This window comes from Neolamprologus brichardi, chromosome 1 (assembly GCF_056152115.1).
Source record: "Neolamprologus brichardi isolate AB-2024 chromosome 1, ASM5615211v1, whole genome shotgun sequence".
NCBI classification, from domain to species: Eukaryota; Metazoa; Chordata; class Actinopteri; order Cichliformes; family Cichlidae; genus Neolamprologus; species Neolamprologus brichardi.
Window position 1 is genome coordinate 4008071 of NC_142104.1, and position 25917 is coordinate 4033987.

Sequence of the window (25917 nt, forward strand, 5' to 3'; positions counted from 1 at the left end):
CCTCCAGGCACACTCTCAAATTTTAAGTGTACAATATCCATTTGTATGTTTATGTTGAGCGATGCGCAGCACCTTGTTAAGGCTAAATAAAAATAGCAGCCTGGCTTTAAAGGAAAACTTTCGAGTGACTTGAGACTCAAGTTGTGTATAATTAATTAAACAAGACATACGTATGCAACTTCTGGACACTGGTGGAAGAGCTGTTGGCTCTGTATGCTTAATATTTACAAAAATAGCACAATGTGTACAATGGTGTACCATATCAGTCATCACATCTTGACAAGATAAACAATAACTGACATATTCCTCCACTGAAATGAATGTAGTTAGTACAGCAATGAGGATAAAGTAGCTATTGCTTTTTGTCCTCTCCAAGGTTTCTGTTAGAGTAATAAGTGAAAACAATTTAAGCTTTGCAAAATTTTATGTTTCAAGCTGTGCCTTTGATCTCAAAAAATATATCTGAGACGCAGCATGCGACTCGGATCGAACAAAGCGGCGTCTGCTGTGTGCTGTGTACCATTGTGACATCGTAATGGAATCCAGCAGGGGTGGACGTTTTTGAGTGTAGCTGCTAAAAAGTTCTAATTGTCTCGAATATTTGCTGGAACTGAAGGGCGAACGTCATCGTTTGCAGTAGACTGAAACGTGACCTGCACGAGAGAACTACATGTGCTGGTTTCTACAGTTTAGATGTTCAAACGTTTTTACAAACGGTTAAGATGACGTGGTTTGAAGTTGGTGGAGAGCGGTATAAATGGAGGTGCGAGACAGAGACTGTATGTTTGCATGTATTCAGTTTAGCAAAAGTGTTTGCGACACTCTGAGCACATGAATCAAATTCGGAGAGGCAGACTACGCCGCGGGGAAAGGAGAGAAAGGGGTACAATGAAGAGGGGAATGCCAGACACAGGGAGTATGAGGAGGAGTAAGATATCTGTAAGGTGCTTTGCGGTGGAGTCAGAGTCATGCTGGCTGTCAGTTGGTTCTTAAAGCAGTGGGTGAGCTGAAAATAACTTTATAATAATTTTTGTCTGCTAGCGTCTTACACAGCCATGTGTGCAGGAAATCACTACATTGGTCTCGTCGTATTCAGCAGCACCAGATGGAGGGCTTTGCTCATTCTAGTATTTCTTGTTACTCTGGAACACCAACAAGGCATTTCAAAATACTCACAAAAGAAGAAGAGATTTGATGTTTCCCTCTCTCTCATCTCTCACCAAATATTTCTTATTTATACATAATGCACAACTTTTTAAACTTCTTTGCAGTTGCAGCGTGCGCCGATCTGTCATTCTTTTTTAAATCATTTTATTTTGAAAGACATTTTATTTTAAAATAACTCTCCATTGAAGTTTGCATCCCCAGAAGCCTAAATGGCTGCACAGACATGAGCGTGCTCCATCTTTTGTATCTGGTCTCCATTGAGACATGCACTGGATTTCAAAGGCAGAACAGTGTGTATAGCAGGGAATAAAGGACCGAAGGGATCTATTGTTCCTTGGACTATTGTTCCGCTGCATTAAGAAGTTCCCTCAGTCCTCTCCCCTGCCCTCGGGGCCACATTACTATAATGACAACATGAACCTTGGTATCTGAGCACCATACTGATGGTTTTTTAAAAAAAGTCAAAAACCAGTGTAGTATCATTAACAGTCAAGTAGAGCGTGATGGATTGAAAACACTGACGGATAACTTCCATTATGGAGGTAGAGCAAGCAGAAATAGAGAGGGTATAAAGACTCTTTTTTTAAAACCCTCCTACTTCTGAGGCATTACAGGAGAATTGAGAACATTAATAATAAGAACTGCTTCATCTTCTACACCCCCTCTCCTTCCCCTCTTTCTTTCTCATCCAGCTCCACCCCTTCACAATCTCCCCCCACCCTCCCCAATCTCTCCGACTCTCGTTCATCCTCTCTCGCCACGCTTCACATCTCATTCTGATCAATGTCTTCTCCGGAGAACCTGGCTGAATTCAGATGAAAAGCTCCGCGCTCGCCTCACAAATCACACCTGAAAGCCCCGGCTACCTCGCCACTTACACATCTTTCTCTCCCTCTCTGCTTTCCTCATCCTGGAAACTTATTAGTACACTTGCAAATCTTTCCATCCTTTGATAGTCACGTGAAACAACGAGAGGCTAACTGAAAAGAACGCCGAGTGGCTGAGGGCTGAGTGTGGCGAATGACCCGAGCTGACCACCGTGACCGCAGCTGGATTCTCACGGTTTTCTCCCTGACGGACACACACATGCAAATCCAAACTAGCTCATCTTTCCCTCCGAGGACACCAGTTCAGCTCTCTGTGCTGTGAAATGCATACAATTCAACGTCTACGGTTCAGGCGCTCTCAAACACACACATGCACACACACAGGTCCCCGACTTCCATTCAGACTTCTGAAACGTGAAATGAGGTCTGACTGAAGCCAGCGACCAGGGGGCATTAGTGTGATATAGTAAAATGTTTGTGTTTTACCGACTCTTTTTCTGCAGTGGTGGAATGCATCTTTTTTAATACAACCTTTCCTTTCTATAAATGTAATTTAGAAATACAATACACAATTAAATACATAAATATAACTGTACACAACAAAGTACAGCTCTGTTTCCTGTTCTCTTTTTGTTGTTTCCCCCCTCTTCCTCTCTTTTGTGCAATAGCCAGAGTACTGAATTACAAGCATATTACACACTGTGTATTTCTGTTAGAGTCAAATTAAGCTGGATTTAAATGGATTTTCCATACTCATGGACCGTAAAGTATAATATATTTTCTTTTCCTGGTTGGGCCAGAAATAATCCAGTACAACGGTCAAAATCAGGTCTCACCTTCCCGTGTCCCACACACCAGAAATGATTTGAATTCTTACACAAGGCTGAGGTAAAACTTTGGACACCATAAATGGCATCACACAAAAAAAGGGCTTTAAACCAGAAGTGGATTGTTCGGATAAATATACTCATCCCTGGCGTTACAAACTGGGAAGGCTGATGCAGCAAGTCAAGTCCTAGTGCTGAACTGTTTAAAATGTACATCAAATCAAATCAAAATTTATTTATATAGCACATATTAAAACAACAGTGTTGACCATAGTGCTTCACAGTCAGTAAAAGCATGAGACAATTACAACAAACAATAAAAGAGGACAACAAACAATAGGTAACAACACAACAAGCTAGACCAGCCAACTAGACAGAATCAAAAGCCAAAGTAAAAAAATACGTTTTAAGACGTGATTTGAAAGACTGGACTAGTACGAATATGAACGAGGAGGTTATTCCAGAGTCTGGGTGCCACGGATGCAAAGGCTCGGTCACCTCTCGACTTCATTCGAGACCTAGGTTGTGCTAGGAGCCTGTGGTTGGACGATCTAAGTGCTCTGTTGGGATTGTATAAGTGGAGTAGTTCAGAGAGGTAGGTGGGCGCTAAATTATTCAGAATATTAAAAGTGAACAAAAGAATTTTAAAATCTATACGATATTTAACAGGGAGCCAATGTAGTTTGGCTAAAATTGGAGTGATGTGTTCATGGATTCTCGTACCTGCATTTTGAATTAACTGAAGCCGGCAAAGAGAAGAGTGTTGGAGGCCCGAGTAGAGGAAGTTACAGTCGTCCAATCTGGATGTAATAAATGCGTGGATAAGCTTTTCAAGGTCCTTTAACCCTTTAAAACCGGTCAGAGCGGGCACGCTCCGTTTTGCGTAACTATTTTTAAATCCCGGTAGCTCTGCAACCACGTCAGCTAGCGCAATAATTTTTTTTGCATATGAAACCGGAGGAGTTGTACTTACATCTTATGCCATCAGCTTGTCCTCGGTCACAGTTTCCTTCCACATATAGCTTTGCAAAAACTGCATAAAAAGCACTTGCAGCAACAAAAACATAATATTCCAGAAACACGCTTTGCCGATCCGATCAGCTGTTTGTAACACTTCCTACGTCCATCAGCACGAACTATCGCATGTCTGCCATGACCTGCCTAAACCGGAAATGACGTCATTTTCGCAGAAATGTAGTTTTTTTTTTTTTTACCATCAGGGCCTCATGAGCCTATACTGGTGTTTTTAACAGTTATCTTTGACTTTATGACTTTCTGTGTGGTTTCTGGGATGCTTAGGACTCATATTGCACTGCTGGAAATAGTTTATTTTGATCCATATGCTGCTTTTTTGCAAATTTGCATTATAATATTTATTTTCGTTTTTCCTGCAGTATATAAAAATTGGTGTATTTCAAAAATAAAACTACGAAGACACTCAAAATAAATTTCCTGTGGTGGGAAACTAGTTTGTGCAACTTTTTTGTATTTACAGTTTTGAGGGATAAGCCTCTTAAATTTCTCTAACTAGAAATATGTTAAAAAAACAAAAACGATTTTCAATTTTTTTGTAGTTTATTGCACTTTTTTGCAATTAGTGTAATTACTATGCACTTAATGCAGACATATTATTAAAATTTAGGCTGTAATGGTTGTATTGATGTATAGCAACTTGAAATGCTCCCAAAAATGGCTCCACAACATGTAAAAATATAATATAAGCTCGGCGGACTTGGTTCTATGGTAGGTCTTAAAGGGTTAAAGGAAGGAACGGCTTTGCTTTGGGAATGTGACGCAACTGGTAAAAGCTGTTTTTTTACCACAGTGGACACCTGTTTCTCAAGTTTAAAAGAGCCATCCAGGAACACTCCGAGGTTTCTTACAGTGGGCGAGAGATGGCTAGCGAGAGGGCCAAGGGCATCAGCTACATGTGGATATCCAACACACTGACATGCTGTTCAGTACATTAGTACAGGAGGCCAAATGCAACATAATTATGCATGTTTATTTGGTCCAAAAGGCTAAGATAGGGTTGAGTATAAGCAAAATAAAATGGAATGCAATAACATTCAGGACTGAACTCTCTGTCATGAAATCATGTTTATAGAAATGTCAAACAAGAGGACAAGATGACCTTGAGCTCAGGAAAGCAACATCTGTTCTAAATGAACCACTAACAACATTTTTGTATCATTTTTTCTATTTAAATTAACGAAATAGTTTAAAGTAAGGACATAAACCTCATTCTAGAAACATACAGCCTGACCATTAAAAACACTACATTCCCTTTTCATTTCCTTTTCATGTAAATAAGCACAAGTGTAATCACGAAGCTCACCGCCCATTCACAAAACAGATGACGAACAACCTGAGATGACGGCTCGGCGGCTTTTCCACATTCAGTCAGTCTACTTCAATCACGCGAGCGTTACAATTTACAGATCACAGTGAAACGAACAAAGACAAAAATACGCTTACGGGCAAAGCATTTTAGAACAAAACAACAGCGTTTCTTTCGGATTCACACAAACAGTGGAGATTTAGCATAATGCTTTGCATCATCCCAGCATTCACAGGCACAATAAAAGGTTTTCACAGGACTTGATGTGGTGTGTGAGAAATTAAATACACCTTTCCCCTCTTCTATATGTGAACAGGTATCAGCCTAATCCAGGGGTGGACAACTCCAGGCCTCGAGGGCCGGTGTCCCTGCAGGTTTTAGATGTGTCCTTGGACCAACACAGCTGATTTAAATGGCTAAATTAGCTCCTCAACATGTCCCAAAGTTCTCCAGAGGCCGGGTAACGAACTAATCATGTGATTCAGGTGTGTTGACCCAAGGTGAGATATAAAACCTGCAGGACATTGGCCCTCGAGGCCTGGAATTGCCCACCCCTGGCCTAATCAAACACAGATTAATAAGTAATTGTGAATAAGTGTGACCACTTCTATAAAAACAGAAATCTTTCCAGGAGTGGACGTTCCAATGAATTCACCCCGAGCTCCGACCATGCAACACTAAGCAAGCAGTAAAGCGAAGCTGCTAAACAAGAGTGAGCCAAAATACCAAATTATGATATTAGTGAGTTTAATAGAAACATGTAACTAAATAATAACTTCCTGCAATTAGCAATTACGCTTACCTCCCCTCTGATGTGGACATTGGGTCAGTTGGAGGCGCAGTCGAAAGATTGCAGCGGTCCCAGATCAGATGTACACACTGGAACTCTTTCCCATGTTGCTTGTCTGTGTTTATTGTGCTATGGTGTGTTGATATCTGTGCATTCCTGTATTATCCTTCTGTGTTACACATTTCAATGTTTTTTTCCTCGCTACCTAGCCTGACCTGTCTCCCCAATGTGATGTTTGTATTGTATGTACGGTCGGCAAGGTCTGTCATCTCGGTTGTGGGCAAAAGACCTGCAACTGACAAATAAAGGCTATCTCATCATCTCATCTCATCATCATCAAGTGTTGACCTCTTTACTGAGACTTTTGAGATTTATGATGTTTCAGGAAGCCACTATATAGAAATCAAACGCCTATGCTTAGAAAGGTTAACTCCAGTATTTAGCTGTAACTTCTTCACAGTCCATGTGATCAGTACACTTAATGCTGAATGTGACCAAGTTAAAAACACAGTTGAAAAGCAATCTGCTGGAGAAAAGTGCAAACACTGAAAGCCTTTTTGAGAAACACAAGATGTGATCACACCCCGAGGTGTTTTCACACCTGCTGCACACAGAGTGGTTAAATTCAACTCTACATTGTTTACAGCAGATCTGGTTCATTTGGATACACGAGAACGGTTCCAAACACTTGTGTTGAATTACCAGCTGATTCCAGCCTAAAAATTTGTTCTCGAATCAGGTCCACGTCAGACTCAGTGCTGGCACTTGCACAACAGCATCATGGGCTTTTTGCTTTCAATCTCGATTCCCTTAAGGTTTCAAAAACTATATGAACTGTTTTCTTAAACTATTAAATGCAAATTTTGATATCTCCGCACATGAACAGACTGAGTGAAATCTGCCACTGTCAATCAGACATTCAGGAGCTAAGTAAAACTGCCAGTCCAAAGTCATGCATGTTAATTTAATGGGTGATTTTGAATTGGCTGTGGGTGTGAATCTGAGCTTGAATGATTGTCCGTCTTCCTGTGTTACCTCTGATAGACTGTAGCCCACCTCTCACCCTTTGACAGCTGTGACAGCCTCTGGTCCCCCAGCGACCCTGAATTGGATAAGCAGTTAAGAATGGGTGGATTACATAGCACCAACTACCCTCAACAATTTTTTCAGGGAAGAATACACCGTAAGCTCAATACCTTGCAAAAATATGACAACGAAGAAGAAAACCAGTCAAGGATACAACAATCTAATACCTCATTTCTTTGTGGAAACCTTTTAATTTCACGTTCTAGGGAGAACCTTACACTCAGATACCAAATGACAAAACTAAATAAAAAAAGGTAACAAACAGCTTCATGTCTGACTTTTATAAAGTAAGACAGGACTATGTGGCATCCACATAACCCTGAGAATGTTGTTGGATTGGACGGTTGTGGAGATGAAGGTTGGTTCAAATACTTCATCTCTGCTATTGAAATCATTTTTTAATTATTATGTCATCAAAACAAACCGTATCAGACACCTTTTTAAAGCATCACTCAGTACAGCTACTCTGTTCGAGTCACCACTCTGTCACTTACTAGGGTGTTGAATAACACAAGCTTTCTGAGCGTGGCATGTGATGCACAGAACTGCAGAATCTGTTCAAATGCATTTAATATTGGACCGCTAATTATAGCACTGCTTTATGAATCACCGCTGCTTATATCTGTCAGGGAGTGATTGGACTAAACTAAAAACTATTAAAAGCAGCAAAGCTTTCATGAACAGCAGCAGCCTAAGTTGTTGCTTATAAACAATATGCATGTATTGATTCATAGTTTCGAATGGGAACGTGTGCTGTTGAGCTACAGCAACTGGGTGGAACCAGATTCAATTTTTTAATGGTGCTTTAGTGGGTAAAAATAGTAGAAAACGTATAACCAACAGGTCACTCATGGGAGGAACCAAATGTTAACTTCACTCAGCATTTTAAATCATATGTCTACCTAATGCCCATCAGATGCTGCCACACCATTTGTATCATCAGCCTTGTCACATATTTATTTCCAGGCTAATGTATGATAAATAAAAAGGGCATCAATCTTATAACCCTGCACTTACAAAAACTGCCAGTCAAAAACATCCTTTATAGACGTGTTGTGCAAAAGAAATTAAGTTGAAGAGTTTGGATGTCAAGGCTGGTGTCGTTCCCTACGAGGTTTGCTTTCACTTTAATGAGACATGATGTAGATGAAAATGACCCAAATCCATCAATTTCTCAGACACTTTTGATGCTCACTTGGCTGTGCCAGCCTGTTTTCTTGTCATGCACAACCACTAATGTGCTGCAGAGTAAATAAATGAAGTTGTCAGTACAAATGAGCATCTGTTTTTACTTGTTACTTAGTTTATTTGTGCCAAAAATCGAGATTTCTTTTGCTAGAGACCTGAACAAATTCGATCAACGCAGACTCGAGAAAATTCATTTACTTAAAATTGTTATTTCCGCTCCACACAAAAGCGACCCTAACTTAAACAGGGAGAAATATTTTCAGCTTTCGCAATATTTAGGTGCATAGCAGAAACCAGTATTCCCCAGTTATCAGTCTTGATGAGAGTCCAAACTCTCCCTTTATTGGATAATTGCCTCTGACCTCAACTAAGAAAGTTGAATATCTGAACTGATTAGTGAGCATCTGTGTTTTAATAAATAAAAACACAGATATACTGCTGCCAATTAAGACCATTCATCTTTTTCATTTAACAGGTCGGGGTGATAGCTGCGTAATTAATCAAAATGCACCATATTGGACAGTATTCAGTCATTTAAAGGCAGTACAAGCATAAAGATTAATTTCTTTATCTTTCTGTCTCCAAAATAAGCAAGCATAATCATTTTTTTCCCAGTTTATTTTTTTTGTAATGTTGTCCAGTATAGATAGGATTGTGAACATTGTGGCTCTTAGTCTTTAAAAAGGTTCATTTAAAATGTGCAAAATGAAAAAAAAAAGTCCAAATATTATGGACTCAACTGGAGGTGTGCTGCCCTGAAAAGCAGCTTTCATTTGGGGGAGTACAGTTTTGTGTTGGAGTCAACACAAATACAAAGGTATCATCAGCATAAAAATCAGGATTATAAAAATGAATATTACCTATGTACAGACTATCAGTGGGTTAATAATGGTTATGAGGAATTTATGATTGGAACCAGCTGTAGGCAGAAAATCATAAGCCACAGAAAGCAGCTTATTTCACTTAAACTGTATGTGGGAAATACAGACAACTTCTGCACTGGGGCTGTTTTTTGTAGGTCAATTGGCCTGTCAGGGCTGCAAAGTGGAGTTGTTTTCAAGCAATAGAGATCACAGCAGAAAGCACTATTTGGTGAATATTACTGCTGCATGTCAGCACCGCCTACACTACTGTGGAAGCAGGTGAGACAGGTTTTCCCCATTTTTGACAGCTTATTGTTTACAGACAACAACTAGCAGTTTCGATAGGTAGTCTGATGAGCATCACCAAGTCAGAATACACTGTGCTTTCTCTCAGCACCTACATGGCCATCAAGCAGCAATGTTATCATTTTGCTTCCTGGATTGGCAGCTGCTGTACCGTGACAGGTCCTTCTGTCTCAGGGGCACGTTCAGTGTGTGCTACAGGTGTCAAATGACACAGCTGTACACAACACAGCCACACTCTGGCATTTGGTGGGTCAGGGGAGGGAAAACCACAGTCAGGTGTAGTTATAGAGGCATAGAAGATAAACTATATGTTTTTCTCTCAAAAAGGCTTTGAGCATAGAAATCAGGTCAAATGTGTTTTTCCAAAGCAGGAGACAAGTGTGCCGACTTCGGTGATGCTTTAAATACATTTTGTGTAAAGTCTCTCCAGTTAAACCGCCAGCAAGGTGGAAACAGAAAATGGTGTGTGTTTTTGAACTGGGTGTGTCAGTTATGCTGGCATTTTGGAAATGAATAAGAAGTCAGTGCTAATTAGGGGTAATTAGTAGGGGTGCAACGATACACAAAATTCACGGTTCGGTTAGATACTTTGGTGTCACGGTTCGATATTTTTTCGATACAAAAAAATGTTCATGCCTTTTTAATTTGTCATTTATTAAAATTATAAATATATATTTTAACTCAAAAGTACAGTTTTTAAATTTAATGTTGCTGAAACAAAAACGTAATAAAAAATTAATCTATATGATCGAGAAATCCCTCATCTTTGGAAAAGAGAGTTTATTACAGAGAAATGGCTCTTTCCAAAATAAAAGCTATACTATACGCTTCTTCTGGGCTATATTCTCAGCAGCATATTAAACATATCAGGTCCCCATAAGGAGAATCATGTGCTAACGGCTGTCTAAATGACTCGGGTAAAGTTTGTAGCATGCATGCTTGTTGTTTTTGTCTGCTTCCACTTGTCTTTGCACTAGGATGATGTCGGAGTAAATGTGCAGTCATATTCGTTGTGTTCCCACTAGTGCTGTCAGCGCTAATCTTGTTGAAATGGCGTTAACACCACAACACGGCAAGTTAACGAGCTACTGCGGATCTCCCCGTGCGTGGGGCTGGATGGCCAACACGTTAACGAGCTAACTGTGCTAACGCAGTAGTTCCCACCAATGTAATTGAGCATTGCTGGCACATCCGACATACTGTTTTACTTTAGTCCATGACGCGCTTACCTTCAGGGTCATACGTCACATGAAAACCAAAATAGTTCCAAACGCCAGATCTGAATGAGGGTGGGGGAGGTTCAATTTGCCATGTTGCAGAGTTTAACTTCTGTCTGCTAGCTTGCCCTGCGCTCAGTGAATCTGCGTTCGACTACTCCGCCTAGGCTGCACTGTCGAGCGCAGATCCACTGAGTGCTCAACACAGACAGCATCGTCAGAAGGAAAGTTGATAAAATAAATTAAAAATTTTGTATTGTTCGATACATATGCGTACCGAACCGAAAGCACTGTATCGAACGGGTATCGTTGCACCCCTACTAATTAGCTAACATTTGCTAGCTATCTAATGTTGACCTGGATAGATTTCCAGTTCCAGGCACAGTGAGAATACTAGGTCTACATTAACAAAGCAGTGATATTTTGGTTATCTTAACACAATGTTATTATGTAAACCTAATCTAAACTAAACCCGATGAGAGATCAAATGACCCAGCAGTGGTGTGGAGATCTGGTGACAGCACCTGTGTGACAGGCTTAGGGGGAGTGTTTTATATGCAGTACTGTACTTTAGGTAGCTGGTTGTTTTGTTAGTCACCATCTGCGGCTCCGGGTGAGTTCATCTGACAAATCTGACACACCACTTGTTTTATCTCTGCTGCAGTTAGGTTGGTTGGTTGGTTTCTTTGTATTGTCTATAATTGTGACTGTCAGGCCTGCATCATGCATCCAGCAAACTGAGAAAAGGTCACAGATTTTGACTGCTAACTGATATGTTAGATTTTAATGTAGACATCAGCCAAAACACTGCCAGAGGCAAAACTTGTGCTTGCAACCAACAACTGCAACCATACAGTGAGAAAGCACAACCCAATTTTGGGAGGCTTACTCACGTGCATGTGAGATGTCAGAGTGTCTTACCCTACAAGTGGCGTTGCAGTGCACTTGCTCACTGACGTACGCTTGGTTAGATTACCTGAGCGTCATTCGAGAGGTTGCGTTGTCAACAGATCGGCCAATAATCAGGTTGAGTGGCCTTTATTATGAGAAAACTGAGTGTCAGTGTGGAGAAAAGCCTAAAATAGACAAAGAATAACCTACCTTTTGCTTGTGAGCGGCCAGGTAACCATGCATTTTCTCGGGCTGAAGGAAAGATGGGCCACTATGCACAGCAAAGCGAACATCCAGCATTCGCTCCTTCACGTCCATGAGGCTAAAGATGTTGACATCATCGGGTGGGACCGAGAGCATCTCAGACAGGAAGTCCACCAGCAGCTCGTAGCGGCTCCGCTGCTTCCCCCTCAGTTCAATGAACTCCTTCGCTGTGATGTCTGAGCAATACATACATACACACACACAGAGAATTGGAACTGTAAGTGGCCTCATTATTTCCGCCCCTGCTCAAGGATAAATCCAATTATTTTCAAACTGCTAAAGTAAAAAATAGTCCACAACACTCCAGACTAGAGCTATGATGATAAATTATTTCAAAAGGCTTACTGTATCTGATAAAATCACTTGTTTGTAAGTTATTTTGCGTCTGTTTTCCTGTGTGTTTGTCTCAGTGTGCCTACAGTATGTTTGTTGGTGAAGAAAGAGCTCAGGAGTTCGATTTCAGCTCCTGTCAATAAACGTATTTGCTGATTTTGTATTCGGTTCTAATCATAAAATGCTGTGAACCTTTGAGGGAAAAATGTTACTCTTCTTTTGTTTCTCAGTGCCAGTCTGACTCCAGTTAATCAAAATGTAAAAATTACCCCGAAGACTCAAATGTTCAAAGACTGGACAGGCGATCCTAGCAGATTATTCCACCGACACAGACGTTTAGTCTGTCAGGTAGGAGCATTAACCTGGCCAACACAGTGAATATCTGGGCAGCAGTAACCAAATCTCTGGCAGTAGATGGCCCTGCAACTCCCATGAGACTCCACTTATCATCAGATTTTGGATCAAAACAATCATGAATAATAACCAGAAGCTGGCACTGTGTATATGCAAATAATTGAAGTCAGATTTTTGAAGGAGTGGCACGGACAATTTTGCCTTTATAGAGATTAAATCAGCACCACATTTAAAGCTTCCCATACAGCACCATAATTGGGAAAGTTGAAGTTAAAATGATTTGCTTTTTAATGTTAATACCCAGGTGTTGTTGTACGCACCTGCAAAAATCAGTCAGCATTAGTCAGTGAGAATTTAGCAGAGTACAAATGTTATCCAACAGTACAGAATAAAATTATCTCTGCAGAATTTCCAGTGTACAGGAATTCACTGCGACTGATTGATAATGGATGGAAAGTACAACAAACGCAGTAGAAAGTCAAGAAGTAATTAGACACACAGACTAAAAAAGCCCAGATTGGTATCAGTTTAGCTTGTTCCAACCAGCCTTAACAGCCAAATCATATCCACAACCAAACAAACCAGCAGACGAACAACAGCAACTTTAGTGGATTAGTTCTTATATAGCGCTTTTCTACTCTGTTTGAGCCTCATTCACCTATTCATACAAGCACTTCTACACTTCAGTGCACTCTATCAAACATTCACATATATTATTCACAATCCAGTGAACCTTCAACATTCAAAATGAGACCAAGAAAGTAACAGCTAAAATATGACTTACAAAATAGACTTTGGCAGCCAGTGTGCAGCCAATTAAACTGTGTGTGTAGAAAAACACTGGATATTGATAACAGACGATACACAAATTAATACAGAGCTAGAATAAGCAAAATATACTTTTTGAAGATTATGGACAGATCCTATGTGTCAGGACTGAAATCTACAAAATGAAAATCTTGTGTTAAATAATTTGAATTTTCCGCTCCACTGAGCTAAACTCTAACTCAGATCCATGTTCATACCAATGTTCTATTCAAAATATGGACTTTTTTTATGCATCTAAACACTTGTGATGTTTTATAAAGTAATGACCTCATCCTGTACGTAGAGAAAGAGCAGATCAACAATGAACACTGATGGGAATGATGAGGTTCATGGAGCCCACAGGTTTAAAGGATGCTGTGCAGGGAAATATAAAATGTTGCAAATGCCTGAGAAACACAGCTTAGATACTCCTGCTGGGTAGATAACAACTTTCTGTTCTCTTTTTGAACTTTTTATTTCCATTCATCAAGTGAAATCAGACAGTCCAATCAATCACGCCTCTTTTTCACACACACAGCATAAGTGCAACAGAGTGTAATGCCCATATTTAGCTCCGTAGTCACATGACATGAGAGAAATGAAACATAAACAAACTAATTATGGCATTCAACAATCCTAACAACACTCTGACATTATTAGAATAGAATAAAAATAGAATTCAACTTTATTGTCATTGCACATGCACAGGTACAGGGCAACGAAATGCAGTTTGCATCCATCCAGAAGTGCTTTAGTGATATAGATATATTACAATATATATTAGCAATAATATAGATATGTAAGTATATTACAGAAATGGGTCTATTATGGTATGTTATAATGTACACGGTATGAAGTATGTTATGAATATTCTAAAACTATAAGTATGTACAGGCTATGAACAGGATATAAATAACAAATAAAAAAACTATACTGAAATCTGAGATATACAGTTATACAGAAATGTGAACTATGCAAGTTATAAACAGTTGTAGGATTAAAAATTATCGTATGTACAGAATGATTATTTACACAGAACTATACAGTAGTGCAGTTAAGATAAGTGAGATATGTGGATAATTTCTACAGAGGCTGTATAAAGGGCTAGTGGTTGTGAGTGGTGGTTCAGTCAGTTATTATTGTGTGTTTGAGGGTACGGTTGTCCATTGTGTGTGTGTGTGTGTAGGTGGTTGTAGGTATGTGTATGTCCCGTCCATGAGTTTAGTGTGGGTCAGATTATTACAGAGACAGGTAACAATATGTGTCACTCACAGCAGAGAGGAGCACAAAGTAGTGGTAGCACCAAAAACAGAAGAGCAAAAAAATATTCTCAAATGAGGAAACAAGAGACAAGTGGGACTCATTTTATTGAGAATATATCTAGCTTTAGTTGTTATCTCGTAGTATATGCTGTCCATGTAGCAAACCTTCTTAACCTTCTCCCTCCATCGATCCACTGTGGGAGGCTGCGGCCTCGTCCATGAGATTGCGATCGTCTTCTTATCAACTAATAAAAAGACTTTCAGTAGGAATATCCTATTGTCGCCTTTTAATCCTTCTGGCAGTTGGCCCCACAGAGTAAGATGGTTTAAGGACACTTCTCTTTATGAATTCATTTTGTATATGTTGGCAGTAGTCTGATAGTTTTGTGTGTGCCACAGTCCCTCCACCACTGACCTGAGATGTTCACAAATTTTGATGTGACAAGGGCTTGGAGTGGGTGGAGGGTGTTAATGGTAACAAATTGCTTCATATTTTAATGGCACAGCATGCAGCTTGTCCCATTTTTTTGCCTTTCTCTACAGCTGAAAAATAATGTGGTGGACGATCATATTTGTGCTGAAGCTGCTCAAAGAACACCAGGTCTTCTGCTTCAAACAGCTGGTCCAAGAGTATCGAGCTGTTTCATTCCCACTTTCTAAACCCTGCTTCTAGTTGGGAGGGAATAAAGTGAGAGTTATGTGCAATCCTCACCTGCTGGAAGCTGAACTTGAGAATCCTTGTTTTTTCTCACAGTGGGGATTTTTTTTTTTACCTAGTCATAAATTATTTCATCTCCCGATATCTTCACTCTTGAATGGGATTCTATCTAAAATATGTGGAGCCTTCACCCTTTTCCATCCTGACCCAGTTGGTTTCGTTATCTTGAGATATTCATGTAACCACTGACTTGAGCTGGGCTGCCCAATTCCAGTTTGTTTGTTTTTTTCCAAATGACTTTAGATAGTCATTTATTTATTATTTTAAATGTAGGTCAGATAAAGACTGAAACGAAACGAGTAATCTAGGTAATCCATTCATGTGTATTGTTTCTACTTGTCCCACGTGTTTTTAGGCTGGCTTTTATTTCACCCATCAGCTTTCGATAGTTAGCTTTGAAACATGTCAGGTTACGACAATCCCTATCTGAACTCACGATGACACCAGAAATCTAAATGTAGGCCAGTGTCTCACCAACATCAGTGTCTGAGATTTCGATTGACTGATCCGATAACTTCCATGTTCACCATTCTAAGTTAGGGAATAGAGATAGAAGAAACGAGGTCATATCATCATTTACAGTCAGTGTTGGGAAGGTTACTTTTAAAATGTATTCCATTACAGAATACATGCCCCAAAATGTATTCTGTAACGTATTCTGTTACGTTACTCAATGAGAGTAACATATTCTGAATACTTTGGATTACTTAATATATTACCATGCTGTTTACAACTGTACACCGTGTTCGTGTTTTCCTCCAAAAACAATAAGCTCCTTTGGAGCAGCCTTTCAACGCCTCTCTCTGTCTCTCGCTAGCAAAGTTGACCCAGACAACAAAGTAAAGCTAGTTTTCAGCTACAAGCCCGACACAGAACCCACCGTATTAGCCAGAGGTCCCTTTACTACGGTTCGGAGCCGCGGACCTTCAGTAACAGTAATAAATCACAGCAATAGTACATTCATGTAGTCTTAATAGCTTACTTACAACTGGGCTCGTCAGGCACTCTTCTTGGCTGCAGTGGTTATTATTATATTTACATGCTTCCAGCTCCCGTTTCTGCTCGATGACAGCTCATACTTTTCCTTTTTCTCCCTCCCTCGCTCACAGACACATAACGTGTATGGCAGTCCATTCTCCCTGCAGCACGGACTACACTGCCTATGATGCTACATTCTTTAGAGCTATACCTGTAGCATTCTGCCTATTAGCTTAGCACAACAACAACAAAAAGGCCTCTCTCACCCAGGAAACACGCAGAGAGAGAGAACGTCACCCTGTAACCATGGCAACCGTAACGCTGTCGCCTGGAACAACAGAACGTAGCTGTCAAACAAAACCCAAACAGTCCTGACCCGCCACAATATGAAACAGGGAAGTACCGCCGTGTAATCCATTTATTTCAACAAAGTAACTGTATTCTAAATACCACATTTTTAAACGGTAACTGTAACGGAATACAGTTACTCATATTTTGTATTTTAAATAGGTAACGGCGGTACATGTATTCCGTTACTCCCCAACACTGTTTACAGCTTTAATGTTGTAATTCTGACATATTTAATTTAGCTTTAATATTTAAAGTCGACCATCTTGGCTGACCCCTCTCTGAACAACACCTCTTCCCTTTGAGATGTGAGTCTGACGTTATACGTATAACCATTATCCAGTCCACATTCCCATAACAGTCAAGGTTTTGTACAAAAACTCTTGATATGTCAGCCACCGTGTTCTCCAAGCTTAGTCGAGTATCTTTTCTTCAGCGCTGTAGTCAGAAATATCTCACTGTAATGGATCTTGGAGGGGCAAAGTGCTTCAGCTTCATGGTTTGGGATCCGAGACCTGTTTTGACACAGGTCTACATCCTCCATTAGTTCAAGAGATGTGAGCAGCAGGTCTGTTAAGAGATTACTCATTTCATTCTCATATTCCCCGTCTTCTTTCACAGCATGTGTAGGTCGTCCCATCTTGATCTTGACTCCAGGTCATCATACTTGACCCATAACTTTTCTCATCTGTGTCCTAAATAACAAACAGCTCTTACATGTTGGAGTATTTTGTCCTCTACTTCACTCAGTCTCTGTTCAATATTCACAACTTCTTGTTGTAGTTTCGTTGTACACTCCAGTACACTCCACATCGCATAGAGTGGCTTCCACCCTCAATAAAGTGGCCTCTGTGTCTAGGGAGGCCTGAGTGTGCTCTTTCATGAGTTGTGCAACTCAGTTAGCACAGCAGCCATGTTTTCTTCAATCCGTGTCTCACCGGTGTCCATTTGGTCTTGTTTATCATCTTTTTCTTGTGGCTTTGCTTTCTTTTCTGCCTGTTTGGTTTGAGCAGACATGGTAGGTTTTCTCAAAGGCAGTTTGCATTAATTGTTTGGCTGTTTGTTGAAAGGTTTCTCTCCCACAGCAGGAGAATCAGGCTGCTTGTGCATGACATCACAGAAGTCCTTTTGTTAACAATTTTCTAATCTAGCAGATTTAGATTATAACTAATAATGATAATAATAGTAATAGTCACCAAAATGTGATGGGTTTGGGCTGTTTGGTTACACAAAACTCAAGGCTTTGGTTAGTTTAGATTACTTTGAAATATTACCACATGAAATGGCTTTTAATAATCTCAGTCAGTCTCAATGTGTTTAACCTTTACTAATGAAATTTCAGCTTCAGATCTCAGAGAACTGCAAAAACTATATTTCAAAATTAAGATAAAGCGAATATTTTAGACTTTGGTTAACTCTTAGATCAAGTGGGTATCTTCCAGGGAATTTTGAGCTTAAGAAAGCAAATGCTTAAAAGGAAGGAATATCTTTGAGGCCTTAGTCTAAGCAGTTAGAGCTGTTAACAAAAACATTTCAATTGTGCAAGTTAACATGTAGATGGGAGCCAATACACAAAGGACCAGGACTAACAAACTGCTCTACGTAAGAAAACCCAAACTAATTTCATTGTTATCAGCACTACGAGACTCAAAGTTCATCTCACAGAGAACGAAGTAAAAGAACGCGCACACACATATATATAAAAAGGGGTGGGCAGGGTGATTAGGTTTGTGAGCGTAGAGAAGGAGACAGAGCCTAGGCATTAAGAGACAAGACAGGGGGCTCAGAATGGGCTCAGCGGATACAACGTGAGGGATCGAGGCTAATGTCAGCTCCCATCAGTCAGTCCAGAGGGAGAAACAAGGACACAGGCAGACAGAGAGACAGTCAGGAGGGATAGGGGCTGGCGGGGGGAGAGGGTAGTAACTCCTAACGCAGTGTGGCAGCCTTTGCACCTGGCTTTGATCCAACCTCACAACTGACTTCTGCTTTCTCCTTCCCAGAGGCTTCATTGGAGGCGGTGCACAGATGCCCTCCTGCCTCAAGGCTTGTGATTTTACACAAATAAATGGTAAATGGACTGCGTTTATATGGCACTATCCTCGTCTTATCAACCACTCAAAGCGCTTCGCACTACATGCCACATTCGCACACACACACACACACACACTCACACACTCACACAGTTTATTCTATCACATATTTGGCTGGATCTGAGGCATTTATACGAGATTCAGTATCTCGCCCAAGGACACTTTGATATGCGGGGAGAGAGCCAGACGCTCTAACTTCTGAGCCACAGCTGTCCCTTAAATAGACACAAAAGGGCCAAATACTTACTTTATATGATGAAGTTTTATATGAATAACAGAGACAAAAGAGTGAGAACGAACTGTGGCTTTGTCTTTTTTGCAGTCCTTCAGAAGAGGTCAAACAAATGAGGATTTTATGAAGCCCTCGTGATTACTTGTAAGATTCCAAGAATGTTTTCTTTAACAAAATGCTTTGATAAAGCAAAACACCAAGGAGAGGCTGGTGGCATTGTATCTTCCATAAAAGACAAATGCTGTAAATGTTTTGGAATTCCTAATTAAATCTAGTAATTATATAAAAACACACCATTTTTTTTTATAATTACTAGATTTACCGGTTTTTCTTTCAAACATAATAACACACAAAGTATTAATAAGGACAAAAAAAGCATATTGTTTAGGGCTGCACGATTAATCGTTAGAAAATCGCGATCTCAATTCATACTTATGTGCGATCTCATTTCCAAATGACAACTGCTGTGTCCCAATTCAGGGTCTGCATGCTTGAAGTACGCATTTTAAGTGCGATTACGTCACCGCCACGCGACGACGGCTGTCCCAATAGGAAGTGTACTCCAAATGCGCCGTCGGTTTCCCAAATATCAAGCGTGGTCCGGTGCACGCTTTGTGGTCCCATATATCCCACAATTCATAGCGCGGTGGTGGGTGTGGATAATTTTGCCGCAAAATACGGCAGAAGGGAGCGGCCAAGAGTGAACTGTCAAAGGTAAGTACTGACTGTAGGTAGGTAGGTAGGTAGGTATATCATAATAATCTGACAATACTATAATATTGGCCATATTATATTTACATTACCACAGTGAGATGACTTTAGTCTCATGAACAACATTAGCTAATTGTTATTTACTCACTACTCTTGTAATGACTGTTCAGTACAGAAATGAAGCCCAACAATCATGTTTTACAGTCCCGTGGTTTCAGCCTCAGATACTCAACTAATCAAAGTGATGTCATGACAAAAATGAATGACCAACAAAACATTTTTTTCTCCTTCACTTATGTAACACAATCTCGCGTTTCTCACGGTTAGTATCATGGTTGCTAGGCAACCTGAACAGCGCGACGAAGGCTTGACCGTCCCATTTCACAAGCCTCTCACTTCCTCACTTCTCGTACTTATAGTACGCACCGTACGAAGTACGCGTAGTGCGCGTACTTCAAGCGTGCGGACCCTGAATTGGGACACAGCCAACGATTAAAAAAAAAAAAAAAAAAAAAAAGACGACGACGATTGTGCCGCATTTTGATCCGGGACATAATCTGCATGAAAACAAGCGCTCACTCTTCCTGCTCAACAAATGACAAGGGCGGAGCCTTATACCACGTGATACAGAAGCTGTGCCGTGTGAGGCTAAAATTAGCAGGGAAAAAACAAGGAGAGCACGTCAGGGATGACGAGAAAGTGACTGGAGAAAATCCGTCCCGGTCAACCACCCAAACATCAATAACGGGAACCTTATACAGCGCGTCCCTATACCCGTCGAACTCACGCAGGCACAAAGAAATTACGGAGGCTGTTACTTATCACCTGACCAAAGATATGGCTCCCATCAACACTGTGCAAAACGAGGGATTTAGGAAAACGATCAACACCCTAGACAAACGCTACACAGTGCCATCCCGCAACTATTTTTCTATTGTTGCACTACCTGCTCTATACACGCAGTGTCGAGCAACGGTGGAGACGCAATTTCAAGCAGTACAACATTTTGCTGCAACTACAAAATGTGAGACATTTATTGTTTTTATGTTTATTTATTGTTTTTATGTTCAGTCTCAACTGTTACGAAGTTGATGTGCAGTTAATAAGTGCAATAAATATTTATACTGGAAAAGAAAATCGTGAGAGAATCGTGATCTCAATTCTAAGCAAAAAAATTGTGATTCTCATTTTATGCAAAATCGTGCAGCCCTAATATTGTTATTTAAGCACATTTATGTTTAGTTCTCAGCTGAAACATAATTCTTTGTTGGCTTCATTGTACTCAAAGTCATTATTTGTCTTTATCATAGCCACTGAAATACACAATGAACTTCAAGCTCTCATACCGTATATGAAAAATCAAAACTTTCACACTATCTTTCCCAGGATCAGAACAACAAGGTTGAGTTTAATCTCTAGCAAGCCAGACTTTTCCATTTGACCACAAGATTACAGTTCACGGCTTATCCGACTGACCTATGGGAAGAAAATAACAATCTCCGTTATCAAATGACTATATGATGACCAATCAGCAGAGAAATGTTTGCCGCTTCCTTCTCAAACATCAGACAAAGCATGCAATTGACTGAACCGAGCTTCCCCTCACAGCTGACGCTTTGAAGCATCAGCCAGATCCTTGTTTCGACTGTGCTCTTGGTTAATTGATGAGGAAGGCTGAAATCAGAGGTGGAGTAATCCTCTTTTCATTTTAGGGAACCTATGTGTGACGCAGGTCTAGTTTTCTGGGAAGCGAGACTCTTGAAGTATGTAAGAATTAATAATAGCAGCAAGCAGCCACAGCCGCTGTGGAGTACATGCTGACAGGGCTTATTAAGGTGCTGCAGATATGTCTGAAGCCTGATGTATAGTCCTGTGTTGAGCTGCCATACAGCCCATGCCATAGTGGGCAACGTCACTGCATTTATACTTGTATACTGGTGTGTATGTATAGTGCTGTACAGTGTGCACTTTTCTGGGAAAGTGCTGATTAGGGCTGCAGTGTAGTGTGCACATTTATTACCTATAATATACAGTTTTCCTGTCTTATAAGAAACATAATAAATGTTCAGCTTAAAAGTAAAATAAAATAGATAATGACTCAAAATAACGACCAAAATCAACACAAATGCATTTGAGAATGCTGAGTGGTGAGACTTGTTTTGAAAAGGATTTTCATTCCACTCACTGCCTGCTAAATGCCCAAGGGTCACATTTACTAAGCGGTGCAAAGTAGCGTGTGAGTGCAATCCCCAAATAGTTTCATGGTGATTGACAAAAGTTTTGTGTTCTACACAAAGGTGCAGTCAGTTCATTCCAATGACATGTCAAATCTGCCAAGAATCCCGCAATTTAGCACGAGGTTGAAAACTAAGAGATGATATTTAGATATTCTGGCAGAAAGAGTTGCTATAATAGAAACAGGCTTCATGTAGGACTGTAAGATCTATGACAATATTTTTATATTGGGCTCTGTAGCATTCTTGTATTAGGACAACATATTATCCCTTCAAGGGACAAAACAAATTGGAAATGTCTGACAGACAAACGTTTAGTTCTATACTCAGCTTTTGCGCTGTCCATGGTCCTGAAATTATAAGCATTTTATTAATTTAACATTTTGCTGTTTATTCAAGTGTAACAAAACTTTATTAAGGAGAAATATCTTTGAGATTATAAATGTAAATGGACTGATCAGACAAAAAACAACCTCAAACTATTTCAATACATAATAAATGGTAAATGGCCTAAGTATTTTGTATAGCGCTTTACTAGTCCCTAAGGACCCCCAAAGCGCTTTACACAACCAGTCATCCACCCATTCACACACACATTCACACACTGGTGATGGCAGCTACATTGTAGCCACACAGGTGAAGTGTCTTGCCCAAGGACACAACGACCAAGTCTGTCCAAGCCGGGGCTCGAACCGGCAACCTTCCGATTACAAGGCAAACTCCCAACTCTTGAGCCACGATCGCCCATAATAGGGTTGCTATTTAGACTTCCTACGCCTGATGTCCATCCAGGGCCTGAATTTTTTCAGGGTCCAACATCAACATTTTCTCTCTGTTGTTTAGCCATCTTGCTCTGAACGCCATCGTACAGGCTGTGAAATTCCTGTCACAGAAGCCACAGTATGTTGAGAAAAACACGATGCCAAAAAAACGAAGATTTGGATGTTTTTTGCTACTGCTATTGCATGGCTCCTTTTGGTTGGAGCTTCCAGGTCATTCCTGACTTCACTGAGCAAACTTGCAATCAGATGGCTTGGTAATCTCTACATTATATCACATCTCTGTCTGGCATTCCAAATAAATTGACCCGAGTGGAGAAATGCCTCTTCACGCACACACATCTAAATCTCTGCTATGCCTCCCCCGCTTTTTTAAGGGCGGTAAATACCGGTGCAATTAGTAATACAGTTTGCAAACGTTAGTGAAGCAATTTGCTAGATTGATTTAAACATTTTCCTCCCTTTATTTTGCATCTATATATGCATATGCAAGAGGGTCAGTTGCAACTATCTCTCAGTTCCCACCTCTCACATGCAATCATCTCACTACACTCTGTCTGAATCAACTGTACCTTTTCTTCATTTTTCATCTTTAAATGCTAAACATCTAAACACTTAATGTGTAATAGCATTTTCAGTTTTTAAATTTTGATTCTTCCAGCATAAGTAGAGCCAATCTAATGATATCAGGTTTATCAGCTCTTCAGACCCTTTAATTGGGGAAAAAATGTCATGAGTTAATTCAGAAAATGGATGTGGAAGTGTTGTTAGCGTGGCAGCCCGCTGTATGAGACCTCGTCACCTTCCCTATCCTACTTATCTGCTTCATTAAACAGAAAAAGGAACAGAAAATGCACTTTCATGATTGGATTTTAGCTATTTTTTCGTGGAACAACAACCTCCATTCACTGGGGCAGCATTAGATGACTACAGTGTGATCAGTGAAGGAAGTCTACAGACTCTCACATATAATAACAAACTAATATATCTTCCCAATTTCTCCATATTGATCCCACAATACAGGCACCCTGGAGCGTAGACAGACGTGGGAAGAGAGAGAGCGAGGATTTTCGCACTTCTCAACAACGCATCTGCCAAAGGACAACTCTCCTGGCAGGAATAGTTTATAAAGTCCTCATGTTTGGAAAACTGCATCAGCTGGTTTTAAGCAATTACTCATCGTGTGTTTCGCACTCTGCTCCCCCCTGAGCACCATGCATTTTACTCTCTGCTTGTGTTATGTGGACATTTCAAGGACTTTTTGTTTACTACATTTTTTTACCTTTCCATCAATATTGAGAAATGGAGCAGGGGGCCTGAGAGGGAGCCTTAATCTCAGCAAGGCAGATTTAACTAGTCCTTTCTTTGTGCACCCTTATTGAATTCCACATTTGTTCTTGAAATGGGATTTAAAATGTCAAGGAGGGTGTAAGTAATGCTATAAGTAGAATATTTTCATAATCCTTGAGACTGTGAATCAATGAGAGTGTTTACTTCGAAGCGTCCAAAAAAGTCCTGGAAATGACTGTTGCATATCCTACACACAAACACGCACACACACGGACACACACCTGCGTTGCTCGAGATGATCTCAGAGGCATTAATCCTTGTATTACACTTTGTTATGAAACCACGAACTTCCATGTTTCGTGAGTTTGCTCCTTGCTGAACTGCAGGTTAAAAGCATTTGAGTAGTTTTGACAGAGTATTCAGAGCGGTGTCTGACACTGGTGCTCTCAGGCTCTCAATTCAAGTCCCTATGATAGAACCAGGGTCTATTAAATCAATGCACTCTACAGCTAAGAGCTCTTTGATGACAGTGGAGCCATTTAAAAATCTTCAGTGAAGGCGCACCCTACAGGGAGAAGTTGCTGACAAATCGAAGTGTATTTTTCTAAATTAAACAAATGAAAATTACAAAAACAAATAACTGCATGGAGACTTTAATTGTGCAATTATTTCATTTCAGTTTCTATTATTCATCTTAAAAAACACACAGTCTACGTTTCTACAAATATTGGAATGAGTGTGCCAGCTGTTCTCCACCGTGCCTTCTCTGTGCACATTAATTTATCTCAACCTTCTTTTAGAATGAGAAGAAAATCCTTTTATGCTCGACTCTCGCTTCCACACTTTTCTTCCTTCTCTCCCTCTGCTCTCCTCTCATCTTCGGAGAGCATCCGCTGGCCTCTCTGTCTGCTTCTATTTCAATATCTCGGAAATCATAAAAATCCTTCAGCCATGTCCCATTTCTCTAAAGCGAATTTAATTCTGAGCAGACAGCCGATGTGCCGTACATCAGGTAATGATGGATGCTGCTGAACATGTGAAGAGAATGTGCTGGCTGAGCAAAACCTCGACTAATTATTTTACCAGCATAAGTAATGGAAATAGGCTTCTCTGTGCGAGCACTGACAACAACTGAGATCCCACGAGTCAGACGAGAGGAATTAATAATGGGCCTAATCTTTCATTTAAAAAAACATCTTTACCTTGGAGCGTTGGAATTTTTGGAAACACTGGAAACAAACAGTAATCAGCCTGCATTCATTGTGTATGCCTGGAGATGAGTCTACAAATAATGAGCATATTCCCCAAAATATTATTTAGTTGGTATTAATATAGGTAATGTAGAGTGTGACTGTCACAGACCGTCTATCAGAGCGAGAAAGAATGCAGACTGATGACAAGTGCGAAGATGGAAATGTGAGCTTGGTAGGTCACAACGAAATGTGTCACGTACTTTGATATGTTGTAACAAAACTGATGCAACTTAGTGGAAAATTAAAAACCCCAAAGCTCAACTGTAAATTAGTCACGTACAGGTTTTTGCAGACTCAGAAGCATATGGATTTATAGTCTCTTTAGGGGGAGATCAAGTTAATACTCTCCAGGGTATAATGTTCACAGCTCTAACTTAATTGTGATTTACAGCATTCTGCACACATTGTCTCATCTTTACTGAATTTATTCAAGACAGGAAGTATGGTGCTGGACTGGGACTTAGATAGCACCTTTCTACTCTGCTGAGCGCTCAAAGCTCTTTCGACTGCAGGTCTCATTCACCCAGTTACACACATTCATACATTGTAGGGCTGCCACAAACTATTATTTTGATAGTTGGCTAGTCACTGATTATTTTTGCGATTAGTTGACTAATCAGATCATCATCCATTGGACGTAAAACGTACAGCTTATTGCACCAGCAGCATCTGCTCTTATATAACTATCATTAGCTTACAGCTTTAAGTGTTTAAGGTATGTGCTAACTAAAAATAAAGACAAGATGATAGTTTATTAA

General features: G+C 40.2%; 1 protein-coding gene across 2 annotated transcripts in view; it reads right to left on the reverse strand.

Moving 5' to 3' along the window:
- The window catches only part of si:ch211-186j3.6 (neural-cadherin), a 359727-nt gene that overhangs the window by 136290 nt on the left and 197520 nt on the right, over positions 1-25917 (reverse strand). For both annotated transcript variants that reach the window (XM_087841852.1, XM_087841818.1), the window contains exon 25: positions 11714-11943. In XM_087841852.1, coding sequence (XP_087697978.1) covers positions 11714-11943 — 230 coding nt within the window. The remainder of the gene's footprint in view (positions 1-11713; positions 11944-25917) is intronic.